This window comes from Lepisosteus platostomus, chromosome 27, assembly GCF_059453375.1.
Source record: "Lepisosteus platostomus isolate fLepPlt1 chromosome 27, fLepPlt1.hap1, whole genome shotgun sequence".
NCBI lineage: Eukaryota > Metazoa > Chordata > Actinopteri > Semionotiformes > Lepisosteidae > Lepisosteus > Lepisosteus platostomus.
Window position 1 is genome coordinate 6,821,140 of NC_142637.1, and position 14,668 is coordinate 6,835,807.

Genomic DNA, 14,668 nt, shown 5'->3' on the forward strand with positions numbered 1-14,668 from the left:
CTGGCTTCAACAACATGGCTGGGTAGCTTGTTCCACACTACGAACACCCTTTGAATCGTTGCCTGTGATTTAGCCAGTTCCTTTCCGACAGATCACAAGTGAAGGCAAAAAGAATTCTGCGTGCCTACAAAAATGCAGAGCTGAACCAGCAAAAAAGAACTCGGTCCTCTTTGAAGCGAGCTGAGTTTCTTTTGCAGTAAAAGTTATGCATGACCACATAAGATACCGAGTTCATTTCTGTTTTCTTTATAGCGCTTCTTTCCAAGTGAACCAAGTTTGGCTAAGAGGAGAACTGTATGTCACAAGGCCTCTAATGAAGCATTAAAACGAATTGCCATCCCAATAGGGTTTCTGAGCAGCGAGTTAATTTCATTTTGCTGTGGCAGTAGACTGCTTGTGCAGACAGGAAGTGCCAAGAGAACAAACCTTTGAAAAGCTATTTGCATGTGGCTGTTGCTGAAACAGGAAGGTAGTGGATGGGTGAGAGGGTTATACGTTGTGTTGCTCGAGCAAGAAAGAGATTGTCAGGACAGAAACCTGAGTGCTGACAGTTACTGTACAGGAACCTCTGAGTCCGATGCTTTTTCGTTTAGTGCTGCGGGCCCTGTTGAGCAAGCCACCATATTTTTCCCCAAAAAAACAAACCCGAGTTGATTTATGAAAACTGGGAACGCAGAGTTTCAGTTCAATTCAGTTTAATTCAGCTCAAAACTTTGTCATATCAACAAAGCTGATTAGAATTTGCTCCAGCGAAGCCCAAATAAAAGCAACAGAAACAACGTTACACTTACACAAACACGGTGCAGATTATTCAGTCAGTCCATCTTCGGCTCGAAGTTTCATGTTGGCTTAATGTATGCAGCAGTGCCCTGATTTCTGTCTCTGCTTAAACTTCAGTCTGGCAAAAAAACCAAAACGCAGCATGCTCTCAGGATGAGGGAAATGGGGAAGTGAGATCACAGGGTGATAACTGTTATTGTCAGAGGTAGGGAGGGTAGTTCTCCTGGCCAGGGGGATAAAAGACCAGAGTAGCTTCCTTGTCTGGCTGGTGAGGCAAGTAAGGGCATACTGTTCCAGTTCGGGCACCCACAGTGTGGTTGGTGTCCTGAGGCCGATGGGGAGAGACAGGGGGGCAATGTGGACCTTACAGGTGCCAGAGCCTGCAGTGTGCAGAAGCAGGAGGTAGGGACGGCTCTGGACCAGGGCTAGGGGGCGCAGTCCCAGCTCTTAGGCCCTGCTGGAGGCTCAAGGTAAACACTTGGGTTACCATTGTATGCAATTATTCTGAGCTTTTTCTGAGCATTAGCACGGTAGTCAGCAAACGATTGATTTGTCAATTTTACATGTTACAACATATAACATTTTAACTTTAAGAATGTTACAGGAACTAAAAGGAGAATCCTCTAAACTATACTTATTTTGTAATTGAAAGCCTCATTTATGTCTGTTGTCACAAATAATAATCATAATGTTCTTAATGAGTCCAATTATTTGAGCCTTTAGTGTGTAAAATAAATATAGGACGCAGATCACCTGCAGAAAGTTTATCTGTGGAGATTTAAGACCTGGATTGAGGGAGGTACTGTGTAAGTGAGAAATGACAGTCACCTCAGTCGGTTCTTCCTGGCCTGTTGCTCAGATTGTCGTGCTCTGTGCCTGTCTGACAATGTAGCACTGATGTGCTTGGAAAGTGGAGTTTGTGGGATTTCTGGATGAAGGAGATGGGAAATACTTGCTCTCCAGGACTTGAGGATTGGCATGTAATAGATGTGTTTGGGAATTTATGTAAAATTCTTAAGTGGTGGAGTTCTTTCTTGGTGTATTTTTTAACTATAGATTGTAGAATTGCATATCACGACTCGGTTCTGAAAATTGAGAGATTCGTAGTTCAGCAGATTTGATAGGTTTTGTTTTTAGACCATCAGTCTCTTGGCCTGAATGATTTAATGGTGATCTCTTAAAGGGGTGAGCTGGTAAATTGTTCTACATGTTATTTGGCACGAGACTGAATATCTTTCAGCCCTCAAGCTTCATCGAAAACTTAGGTTTAATCTCTTAAACAAGTCAGTTGATCCAATCAGTCCACCTAAAGGGTACAGTAAGGTTGTATAGGGTGACCCATAAGACTGTCTCCACTGGGGCTCCCCAAGAACAGGGTTGGTGACCCCCTGACCTAAATCATTTTAACACAACTGTGCTATGTGAGGACCTGGGATATAGATCTAGGCCTTCAAGAAGAGCTGAGCTCATCTCTTTCTCCGCCGGACTTACAAAGCAGACACGTGTTGTGTTCCTTTAGATCAGTTGAAATCCTTGCTTCTGGTGCTGGTGACTTTTAGCTTTGCCCGGGTTTTATGACTCAGAATGTGATTCTAATGTATGTGTTTATGTGTGTATGTTTCTCTCCCTTGGGTGATTTCCAGAAATCAGTTTTTCCTTTTCTGATGTCATTGAGAAACAAAGTAAATATCTAGCCCAGCCTTATAGTTCCCCAAGCCCTGATCGGTATTGAGCACTAAAGCTCCGTTTGAATGTTTTAAAAACTGTTACCAGTGATTTCCCTTCCTCTCTCCCTTTGTTAGAGCAAAGCTGTGGATCATATTCAGTTCCTGTGTGTCTCAGTCTTATCTCGTTTTCTCTCTCTCTCTCAGTGTGTCGGAGTTGCTGATGGGGGAAGTGGACAGTAGTACCCTCTTGTCTTTACCCCCTACGGATAAGAGCAGAGTAAGTCTGTTCTTGCTGTCTTGGTGTCACATCCTTGCCAAAAACGTATTCTCCCTTTCTCCTTTTCCCTTTCAGTTTGAGCACACGCACGTAGTTAACTTAGGAAACCACTCCACCTACATATCAAGTGCTTTTCCTGTTGCAGTGCAGGTTGCACGGTAAATACCCACATTAGAAAAGCCCTCTTCGCTTTCTGACAGGATCCCCTTAGTTCACTGCAAACATATCTTGCAACGCTAGCATGTTAAACCACCTGGACTGTCTGCTGCCCTTCTGCCTTCCTTGTTGCACAACATGTCCTTTCTGCGTGAGTCTCGGTCATGTGCTGTCATGGCGTATCGCTCCTGCATGAAATCTCATCAAAGGGGAATGAGAGGAGAGGAAGCGTGGGGTGGGGGGGGGGGTATATTGGTGGCGCACAGTGCGATTCGGATTTTTGTCCGACATTGATATATGCCCCCCCACGGTGCACATCCTGCAAACACAAACTATTTTCTTCTTTAGTAGCTTTCTTGCTGGCTTTTTTGTTTGTCTTTCTGGCTGAATGAGCTTGCACTGTCGAACACAGCAGTCGTGGCAAAGGAGCGGCACCTTTGCGATCAGACCTCATTGTGCGCCACTCTCCCCAGACCGGATGCTGCCAGGTCTGTGTGTGGGCAGCTTCCTGGCACCGACTCTGCGACGCTTTATCTCTGCTTCTGCTTTTCCTCTGCGCGAGCTGCGGTCGAGCAGCCATGTAAACACAAGCCCCGTAGTAGCTGTGGAATTTTTTTTTGGTTCTTAAAAACCCAGAAGATCAAATTGTTTAAGTCAATAGATTGGAAGTATGTCTCTTCATTATGATTCTCAGCAACTTCCATGTTGGTAAGAGGACATGTTTTATCGGGCCGGCTATTTTTATATGTATATATTAGGTTTTTCCTGTGTGTGTGGAGTTTCAGTTTTGTCATTACTCTTTTGAAAAATGATCCCGCCACATGGTAAAGAACAGCATACTCAGTTCCTGCCTAACAAGGTACAAAGCTCCAGACGGATCTTTCTTTTTACTGACTCCATCAGCAAGACTGTAGCTTTAGAAGACCCAGGGAGCGTGGTTCAAAAGTTAAAAAGTTTAATCATTTCCTCTATCCCCCCTCCCTGATCTCCCAGCACCTGCTCTGTTAGTGCTGTGGTTACCCTGTGGTTGCCGTGCAGTTCCTGCTGTCTCTCACACTGTGCCCTCCTTCTCCCAGTCCATGGAGAACCTGTATGGAGGGCTGCCGGGACACGGGCTGGACGTGACACTAATGAGGAGCGAGCTGCAGGATCTGGGTAGGGAGCCAGGAGCCCGCAGAGCTGGAGGCCGGAATGACCAGGATAGGTGCAGGGGTCACAGGGATACATTCTAGTGTCCGGAAGAAATTAATCTGATGAGCAGAGGTCAAGAATCTAGAACCCATGCCAGGAGTTCCCAATTCTGGCCTTGGTGGAGCAGCATCCAACAGGTTTTGATTCATCAACTTTGAGTCAGAAGCAGCTCTACGCCTGGCAGAAGGGTTAAATTGGTCAAATTAATGTTCAGCTCCATGTTTCTCACTTGAGATGTTAACAAAAAAAAAAAAGAGAAAAGCTGCTGGATTCTGGACACCAGGTTCCAGAGCTGTTTGGAAGTTTGGGTCTGCTTCAAATGGTTATGAACGTTCAGGAAAACCACTGGACTTGCAGATAAGGCAATTTAATACATTACATTTGGACCCTAGATGTTAGTGTAGGTTCAGCTGCTATGAGGTTTAGTGTTTACCCAGAATGAAAGAAAGGGCATTGGTTGTGTGTTCCTCAGTGCTTGTGGGACATTCTGAGCAATGGAGGGGGGGGTATGTTTAACCAGCGCACTTTAAGTGCGGGGATGTACAGAGAAGGGAGGGATTGTATAGGGAATGTTCTTTGAATGTCTAAAATATCTGTGCGCTTGTCCGTGTGTGGAACAGTGTTCAACGTGGAGGAGGTGGACATCATTCTGCAGCGCAGTGAGGGGGGCGTGGACTCTGCCCTGGCGTACTCCAAGAACATCTCCAGATACATGAAGGACGTGATGAGCTACGTGGACAAGCGACTGTCGCTGGGTCAGTTGAGCCACATGGGGGCGCTCTCGACACCAGCTTCGTCAGGGGTCCCTCAGACCCTATCCCCACCCCAGCCCCCCACAGGCCCACGATGGCCTTGAAGGGGTCTCCCCTTACTAATCTTTAATATCTCATCAAATATGCATAGTACAGGCCTGGTGAGGGTGTTGAACTGAAGGGCACCCCTTGTACTTCAAGGTTGAAATATAATTTGTACATTTTACTCAGTATTCACATTAAACCAGAAAATGTCCAAGGTCAAACACAGAAAAAACCATGAAAGACATATTCTCTGGTTGTAGCACATGTGGGAACCCAGGATTTTTTCTCCCAGTGTTTTCCCACTGTGTCTACTGCTTTGGATAAAAAACTGTAATTGCTAGGATCCAGAGACCACATTCCAGAGCTCTCTGGGCCTCTCCAGACCTCTCCAAAATGTGAAAATGTGCAAATCTTTATGGCTGGTCATACACTTGTATTATGGACACATTGTATTTGGCGTGTTACCTTCTGGTATCTCAGATATTATATGCTTTCCTTCTAGCCTTTATATGGAGGAATTATAAATGCCTAATGCTAAATAAAAAAATAGAGCAAGTGGTTTGGAAAACTGAGCCAGGTGGCAAGACAGGAGTTCTGACTCTCGTGTGTGTATCTCTTCTTGCAGAGATTGAGTTTGCCAAGGGCCTGCAGAGACTGTACCATTCCTGCAAGCAGAGCATTGCGCAGGTAACCCAAACCGGCATGTACTGCAGCCAGGAAGTGTTTGAGTGGAGCGTTTCCTGGGAAGGACGGGACAGTGTAGTAGATTTTCTGGTTTCGAGGAACTGAAGTGCAGCATAACAAAAACGAGTATTTTGTTGTTGTTGTTGCTTTTACCTAATCCAAGTCCCACAGGGCTTGTCAGATTGGTAATAAAACCGTTTAATTTTCATTGTGGTTTTTCCATATCAGTGTGCATTTTCACATGCATTGTGTGTTGGTACCGTTGAAGTACCGCAGGGCTTTCAGAAGTTTTTGGAGTTCGACAGGGTGAATAAAAGTCAGCCGGTGGATCCTTCAAAGGGGTGACAGTGGACGGTCCATCCTCTTCTGTCCGCCTTCAGGCACCAGATCAACTCGGTCAAAGGCGGGATTTTAGATGTTGTTTGAAACACTCTCTGTGGCTGTGTCCTTGATCCAGGCGATCCTGTTTAACTAAGCTGCCAGCAAAAATTACAACCAGAAAGCCCTGTGACACCTTGAGAGTAGGATATCATTCCCCTGTAAAATCATATTGATAACTAATACCATTGATGCCAGGGCCTGGGAGGGTGTGAATGACCACTGAAAGAAGGTTGTGGGTGTTGCAGTTAGGTGGGCATCGTAAGATCAGTTACAAACCGTCCAAAAGAGAAGTTTCAGCCCAGTGGGCCCATTTGATAGTTAGAATCTAACTGGCGTGAAGATCTCCAGCCGTTTCCGAATGAGAAACCCGGGGTGCTGACTTGAAAGACAGGCTGGGTATTCTGTTCTGTTCTCCTTCCACCCATTGGGTACAGAAGTGTCTCCTGTTCTCTCCTTAACACACGCTCCTGTGCGATCACTGATCCTCCCCTGAGCCCTGCGTTGGTCAGGTTTAGCCGTGATCAGGTGATAAACAGGAGCCACCAGACCCTGAGATCTGTGGCTCCTCACTGGCGCCCCCTCTCTCCCGTCCTGCGCAGGTGCACATGCCCTTCTTCTCCATCTACTCCCTGGCCCTGGAGCAGGACCTGGAGCAGAGTCACGGGGTCCAGCAGTCCATCTTCACCCTGCACAGCCACACCTTCATGCAGGTACAGCACCGGGGGGGGGGGGGGTGAGAGGTCTTACTGAATGAACCTGTCCCACTCCAGCAGCAGCTCAGAGCTCGGCAGTAAATCACTGAGCTGCACAGAGCCTGTGCCGTTTTCACACGCCGCAGACACCGGAAGTGCAGTGCGGCCCGGGTTTCTCAGTTTCCTGCCCCAGAGACACATGTGGTTTCTGAATATTTGCATACAGACCTGAGGACCAGGTGCAGTCGTAGTGCCCGGTTCAGGTAGGAGTTGGAGGCCTCTTTTGCATGAGTCCCTCCAAGAACAGTCCCAGAATATGAGCGAGCTAAGATGTGTTTTGATTTTTCCTTGACCGGTCCTTAGATTCACTAACAGCGCACTGGACTGTAGAGTGTAATAATCCCTTACACTTCTATAGCGCTTTTCTGGACACTCCACTCAAAGCACTTTACAAGTAATGGGGACTCCCCTCCACCAACACCAGTTACCGCCCCATCTGAATGATGTGATGGCAGCCAAGGGGAAATTTGGTCAGGATGCTGAGGTAACACCCCTACTCTTTTTGGGGAAAACGCCCTGGGATTTTTAATGACCACGGAGAATCAGGACCTCGGTTTTATGTCTCAACTGAAGGACGGCGCCTTTTTTACAGCATAGTGTCTCCGTCACTATACTGGGGCATTAGGACCCACACAGACCGCAGGGTGAGCTCCCCCTGCTGGTTCTTCTTACACCTCTTCCAAGGCCATGATTTTAAGGAGTCAAAATTCTATTCGCTGCCTCAGATATAAACCTTTAATGGGGACAGTGTTCGTTGTGGACACGTTGACATCGGCGAATGGGCTCGTCAAGAAGGGCCATCCAGCCACTTCAGAGACCCCTGCAGCTGCTGGAACAAGATCCAGCCATTAGTAATGCCTCCCTGTTGTTCTTTGCTCTTGCCCGCAGCCTTTGACGCAGCGGAGGCAGGACCATGAGAAGAAACGTAAGGAGATAAAGGAACAGTGGCATCGGGCACAGAGGAAGCTGGTGAGTGGCTGACAGTGCCCCATGTGACCCCGCTGCCCTGTTGAAGGGTGCAGTGACAAGACTCCGCCACTAGTGGCCGCTGAAGAGTCGCCAAGTTACCTTTGACAGGAGTTCGGTGTCGTACATTCATGGTTGCAAACCTACAAGTTAAAGTTTTTTTCCGTGCTGAAAAGAGAAGAAAGGCTCGAAGAAGGCTCCATGACCGAAACACTGTGTTCCCTTTCTTCTCTTTTCAGCATGGAATAAATCTTTAACTTGTTCCTTTGCAGCCTACGCATGCTGACGCAGCTCCCTGCTTGACCTACCTGAGCTAGTATATTTATGGTTCCTACTGTGTTTGACGGAATGGTTTTGTAATTGATTAGTATGTCTGACAGTGGTCGTGGGATTTGTAGTGGTACTGGCGTCCGTCTTTCACTCTTAGTGAGCAGAAAAGGTGGGTGAAGGTTTCTTTAGCCTGGGAAATGAGGGAAAACAACTGCCCGGGTAGGGAGAAGGGGGGCTGCCGTATTTAAAGATGGGGAAGGTCGGCAGATTTGTTTCCAAAGTGCCTCACGAATAGATCGATTGACGTGCGGAGAAGCCAGGCTAACGTCTGTGTGTCTGTGTGCCTGTGTGCCTGTGTGCCTGTGTGCCTGTGTGCCTGTGTGCCTGTGTGTCTGTGTGTCTGTGTGTCTGTGTGTCTGTGTGTCTGTGTGTCTGGGTGTCTGGGTGTCTGGGTGTCTGGGTGTCTGGGTGTCTGGGTGTCTGGGTGTCTGGGTGCCTGGGTGTCTGTGTGCCTGGGTGCCTGTGCAGATGGAGGCGGAGAGCAACCTGCGCAAGGCGAAGCAGGCCTACCTGGTGCGCTGCGAGGAGTATGACAAGGCCAAGGCGGTGGCCAACAAGGCGGGCGAGGAGCAGCAGGGCGGGGGCAGCAACACCACCAAGTCGCTGGACAAGAAGAGGCGCCTGGAGGAGGAGGCGAGGAACAAGGTGAGGACCGGCAGGCAGCAGCCGGGAGCTTTTGCCATCTGACGCGTTTATTTCACTTTGCAAATCTGATCGTGCCCACCTTTGATGACGTACTGTCAGGCATGGGGTTTCCCCCCCCCCCCACCCCATTCGCTATCGGTGGGGAGGAGAGCAAAACCATCTTTAAATACATCCGTTTTAATCCAATAGAAATATCGCTCTTGACTTCAGGATGGTTCTGCTGACGAATACCACTTGTTAACTCTGCGTGGAGCTGACGGAACATCTCACTCTTATCTGATCGTTCGGTTCCTGTCAGGTGAAAGCAGTGGTATAGGTGTGAGCTGCAGAGTGTCTTGTCTTATAGAGACCGTCTCAGTCAGGCAGTCAGTGGAGATTCCTTGCCCTCTGGGTACCGTTATTAAAGTACCGTGGAGTCTAATGTCCAGTGCCCCCCGCCCCCTATCCCACTCTCTTTATTCCCTGTGCCCTCCTCCTGCGCCCCGGTCTCGGCTCGGACTCTCCCTGTGCGCTCAGGCGGAGGAGGCCGAGGCCACGTATCGCACCTGCATAGCCGACGCCAAGACGCAGAACCAGGAGCTGGAGGACGTGAAGGTGAACGTGCTGAGGCAGCTGCAGGAGGTCATCAAGCAGAGCGACCAGACCCTGCGATCCGTGAGTCTCCCGCACGTCGCCCCCTTTTCCCATCTTCCCAAACCCGCGCTGAAAACCCACATTGATAGGATTCTAATTCTTTATTGAATTGTGTTCAATAAAGCAATCGAGAAAGCAAATGTCGATTGGCAATCAAGAAAGCAAATCAATCAATCAATCATCAATCGATAGGTCAACATGGCCAGTGCAGCCCAAATAAAAACTGCAAACACAGCAACAACATAAAAGAAACCACATAGTACGCAGCTGGAGATGTTACATTTAATGGGAAATGATGTCCAGGAAAAAGTACACTGCGGTATGATGAGGGGATCTGCACTGAGCAGATGGCTGAGGGGGAGAGCAGACAGGTCTCAGTCCATCTACACATCCTGTTAAAGACGGTGCTCTTGTTTGCATCGATAAACATGGGCTAAATCCCAGGATCCTGGACAACTGAAACGGGGGGCGTGTCTGGAGCACCTTTCAGAAGGTCATGGAAACGTCCCCAGCAATATAAGCCCTGTGGGGATGGTCAGTCATTTCCTAATGTCCTGCACTGATGAAAACCATTGCATCTGCTCCTCCCTGCAGCCCACATCGCCCACTCCCACTGCGCTGCACCCAGCCTGTCCTGCCTGATCTCTCCCCCTGAAAGCCCCCATCTCCCCAGCAAGACCCCATTGTGACCACGCTGCCCCTCTCTCTCTCTGTCTCGCCTCTCTTCCTCCAGGCCACCATCTCCTATTACCAGACCATGCACATGCAGACCGCGGCCCTGCCTGTCCACTACCAGACCCTGTGCGAGAGCAGCAAGCTGTACGACCTGGGCCAGCAGTATGCTGCCTATGTCAAGGACCTGAACATGCAGGAAGAGCCTGAAGCCCACTATGACTTCGAGCCCTACGCGGCCTCCTCCAGCCTGTGGGTATCCGCACGCACGGGACCGCAGAGACAGGAAACCCACAGGAGTTGCTCTCCCTAGATAAGCTGGCACTGCACGGACTAGTCCATTTTGAAAAAAAACCTAGGGGCGGGGGGAAAGTTTTGTTTCCAGTCTGAGTTGAAGTCGATTGGCACATTTGAGCCGTTATTGCTTTTAGGACTCAGATTGGACTTCCTCTCCTAGGTGTCTTGCAGATTTGCTATTTATATGTATAAATGGCGTCGTCGGTAGCCATCTTTGCAAAGTGGTCACATCCCGTGCAAAAACTGGAATTGTCCACTTCCTTTTGCAGTCGATGTCTAAAGTTTAGTGTAGGTCTCTATCGTTTTATCTCTGGAGTTCTCTTATCTTGGGCAGTTCTGTCGAGTTTGATCTTCCAGAAGCTGTGATTTCTGTTTTTATTGAGCTTGAATTTCAGTTGCATCTGTGTGGATAGCGTTTCAGAAGTTGGGTTGGTCACGTCAGCTGTCCTGAGCATAAATAGCTGACTCTGTCGAATCTTAGTTGAGCATTTGCAGGGTGCCAGATCATTCGTCCAAAAAAAGAATGAATAATGAAGTTAAGTGATAAGTCAGAATTGCTGCCGATTTTGCATGGCCTACAAGACGTGGTTACTGCACTGTGGAATAAAGCGTCTTTGGTTATTTTGTTTTGTCAGGTTGCCTGTCCGGCCTCGCAATGACAGCTTTAACACCGACTCGCATTCTGAATCCACGTCCGCTACCGATGAGGCGGGGCCAGCGGAGGGGAGCTCCGCCCCAAAGGAGAAGCAGAGGCGGGGTGAGTGGGAGGGGGCGGGGCAACTGGAAACAAGCAAAGAGAGCAATCTTTTTGAATTAGGAAAGCAAACCCATTCAAAACCTGGCGTTTACTTGCAGTGATTACTAGACCAGTTTTGTTTCTCTTCAGAAATGTCCAGAAGCGGTATATAGCAGCCGTTTTACCCCCTCATTCCTCGTCGAGATTGAATGATTGTTAATTTCTGATGTGTGTGTTCTGCCAGGTGTCCGAGTTCATCATTCCCACAAGTCCTGGCCCTCAACTGTGAGCGACACAGACAGTGTGGGGGGGGGGAGTGGCCTGGAGTCCCCCTGCACCAGCACAGGTCCTTTTCCTCCACTTGATCTTTGCTGAACGAATGAGCTTAATTAGATCTCAGGGCCCTGGTTAAAAGAATCTGCCCTTTGGCAGGATGGGTTTCAGTGTCCATATTTATTTTTATGCAGTAGCCATGCAAAACTCCGAGGCTCAAACTGCATCAGAGTGTCCAACATAGCTGAGAATGGTGCAGGCTGCGTTATATATCATCATTATATTACGTAGTTATGTACTTTTTTTGGACATTTGATAGAATTTTCAATGCATTCACTGATGTGCCTCAAAAATAAATAGTTTAGCCAGCACAGTTCTTCAACGCCTTTAAAAATGATCTGATCAGCAAAGGGGCTTTTCAATAGGAAACTGTGGGCCTGATTGGCGGTGTCCCGGTCAGTGACTTGCAATGCAGTGGGCTGTCTGGCCACAGCTTGTCCCTGGCGGCGGGGACTCTGGTGTGAGTGTCCTGCGTGTGGCGCTCCAGTGATGCCACGTGTGTGTGTTTCAGGTGACATCCGGAAGCTGCCCAGAACCTCCTCCACTGGCACCATGTCTTCCAACGAGGAGCTGGATGAGAAGGAAGAGAGCGTGCCCTCTTTCGAGCAGAGTACGTCTGCTGCTGTTACTGCTATGCGGTCGTGTAACACTGGGGGATAGAACACAAGTTCCTTAGAAGCAGCACAGTTCAATTCGGCAAGATGCTACCTGTTGGAGCCCCAAGATATTGTCCATGGAGCTTTCGTTTATATAGCTACTGTATTGACAACTGAGCATTGATCTAATCGCTTAGCTACACATCCAATACTAGTAATCTGGAGGGGACATTCCAGAAAGATCGGTCTGCTGATTGAGTTAAAAGGGTGTGCTTATTTTCTCTTGGTTAGAACACTGTCCGACCTCAGGCAGCGAAATACAATTGTTGTGCTGTTGCATGAAACTGAAGCACAATCCCCAGTTCCAGTAACCACCTTACAGCTAAGACCAGTGTCCGTCTGCTGTGTGCCAGGTATGAACGGGATCGAGCCGGAGATCGCGGTTTCCACGGGCCCCTTCAGGAACGTGGGCCTCTCCAAGGCTGCCCAGACGCATCGCCTGCGGAAACTGCGCGCCCCTTCCAAGTGCCGGGAGTGTGACAGCTACGTGTACTTCCAGGGGGCGGAGTGCGAGGAGGTGAGACGCTGCTGGCCGGGAGAGACCGCTCGTCATTGGAACGGAAATATAGCGACAGGTGGTTTGGGGGGGGGGGGAGATCAGAGGAACGATTTGTGCTTTTTTGGCTTGGCGTGGCATTGATGCAATAGCACAGGTGCTGGTGTTCACCTTGATGAAGGAATCCGAAGCACAGATTCCTGCTGTCGTGACGCACTGAGCGTGCACGAGGCCACACCTCACTTGCTTGCCTTTCCCGATCCCCTGCAGTGCTTCCTGGCCTGCCACAAGAAGTGCCTGGAGTCGCTGGCCATCCAGTGTGGACACAAGAAGCTGCAGGGCCGGCTCCAGCTTTTCGGGAGGGACTTTGCCCAGGTGTCCCAAGGGAGCCCCGAGGGCATCCCCTTCATCATCAAGAAGTGCATCTCGGAAATTGAGAAGCGGGCCTTGAAAATGAAGGTGAGGGGGCAGGGTCGGTGGGGGGGGGGGGATCCTGGACTCGGGTCAGAGCTGGGGAGGGACGAACGACCTGGAGCCGGGCAAGGGGGTCCCACCTCAGCTGTTTGTCCTCGCTTGATTCTGGAAGGAATCCACGCCGACGAAATTCAGTGAGGTCTGCTGCGTTTGCAGTGGAATCATCGTGACGTTAAAACTCCCGAAATAAGTAGGCAGTGTGTGGGAAGCTTATCTTTTAATCGCCCAAGGAGACCCAGTCCCTTGTGGTCATGCATTTACTAAAACATTCATGCAAAACCATGTAGTCTTCGTCGTCAGCATCATGGAGGATTAGCATGAGCTAATGATGAAATGAACACGGGTGCCATTGTCTCTGGGAAGGTGGGAAGGACCTGTGAAAAGGGAGTGACGGAGGGGGGGGGGTTCTCTGTCATCTTTAGGGCATCTACCGGGTGAATGGGGTGAAGACGCGGGTCGAGAAGCTGTGCCAGGCCTTCGAGAATGGCAAGGAGCTGGTGGAGCTGTCCCAGGCCTCGCCCCATGACATCAGCAACGTGCTCAAGCTCTACCTGAGACAGGTGCGACCCCGGCCCCATCCCTACCCCGTGCCCCTGCTCGGCTGTGTGGGAGCTGTGCCTGCAGCCTGTGTTCTCGGACTCCCGGAGCTAACGGCACAGCTGCGTGGACCGGGGATGGCCAATACTGTACCTGGAGAGCTGTGGTCCTTCAGAACGCTTGCCCTGATGGTCACCAAATACCTGGAACAGGCATTAATGTTGATAGTAATGAGTCGATGAGTGTGTTTGGATTGATCCAAAATCACAACCAGAAGACCCCAGGTCTTCAGGCCTAGTGTCAAAGAGGCCACGTGAGGCCAGGTTGGTTTCCAAAGGTGCAAGCGCAGAAATCGAGCCTTCTTCCTACCCCACAGCTGCCGGAGCCCATCATGCCCTTTCGAATGTACAACGACCTGATGGGGCTTGCCAAGGAGAGCCTGCAGGGCGGCGCCGAGGGGGCGGAGCCCCCCGGGAAGGCGGCGGAGCTGGCGGACCTGGGGCCCGACACAGACAAGGACCTGCTGCTCTGCGTGGACAAACTGCGGGAGCTGCTGAAGGAGCTGCCTCCCTCCAATGTGGCCACCCTGCGCTACATCGTCCGCCACCTGCGCAGGTGAGAGACCCCATACACACACCCCCCCCAGAATCACCCCGGCAGGACACGGCAGGAGCAATCACACTCCCACTGATACACTCCCACCCTCCTTGGGGTCATTTCCCCATTTTTAAAGCACTTTCACTTTTTAATTTCCATTTTGGCTGTCCTTCAATTGTTCATTCTGCCGCCTCCCCCGCCTGCAAAAATGAATCCTGCTTGAACCAACTTGTAATAATGGGAATGTGTTTCAAGTGTGAAAGCGTCTGTGGCTGGGAGGTTGCCGGTTCGTATCCCGCGGCCGGCAGCGGAATCCTACTCCGTTGGGCCCCTGAGCAAGGCCCTTCACCCCAACTGCTCCAGGGGCGCCGTATAAATGTCTGACCCTGCGCTCTGACCCCCAGCTTCTCTCCCTGTCTGTGTGTCTCATGGAGAGCAAGCTGGGGTCTGCGAAAAGACAAATTCCTACTGCAAGAAATTGTATAGGGGCAATAAAGTGATCTTATCTTGTGATGACCCCTGAGATATCGGGAGCTTCTAGTAAATGAGCTGTGGTCTGGTCCATTGATTTCCGTCGTCGTGATCTGTTGATTGTTCATTGCTAGCAGGAA

At 49.8% G+C, this 14,668-nt stretch overlaps 1 protein-coding gene across 5 annotated transcripts in view; it reads left to right on the plus strand.

Moving 5' to 3' along the window:
* arhgap45b (Rho GTPase activating protein 45b) overlaps positions 1-14,668 on the plus strand; it is a 37,014-nt gene that overhangs the window by 16,532 nt on the left and 5,814 nt on the right. For all 5 annotated transcript variants that reach the window (XM_088621822.1, XM_088621824.1, XM_088621819.1 and 2 more), the window contains exons 5-20: positions 2,652-2,724; positions 3,957-4,035; positions 4,692-4,826; positions 5,494-5,555; positions 6,533-6,643; positions 7,574-7,654; positions 8,450-8,626; positions 9,143-9,280; positions 9,993-10,183; positions 10,864-10,985; positions 11,209-11,310; positions 11,809-11,907; positions 12,307-12,470; positions 12,720-12,908; positions 13,346-13,483; positions 13,837-14,075. In XM_088621822.1, coding sequence (XP_088477948.1) covers positions 2,652-2,724; positions 3,957-4,035; positions 4,692-4,826; positions 5,494-5,555; positions 6,533-6,643; positions 7,574-7,654; positions 8,450-8,626; positions 9,143-9,280; positions 9,993-10,183; positions 10,864-10,985; positions 11,209-11,310; positions 11,809-11,907; positions 12,307-12,470; positions 12,720-12,908; positions 13,346-13,483; positions 13,837-14,075 — 2,100 coding nt within the window. The remainder of the gene's footprint in view (positions 1-2,651; positions 2,725-3,956; positions 4,036-4,691; positions 4,827-5,493; positions 5,556-6,532; positions 6,644-7,573; positions 7,655-8,449; positions 8,627-9,142; positions 9,281-9,992; positions 10,184-10,863; positions 10,986-11,208; positions 11,311-11,808; positions 11,908-12,306; positions 12,471-12,719; positions 12,909-13,345; positions 13,484-13,836; positions 14,076-14,668) is intronic.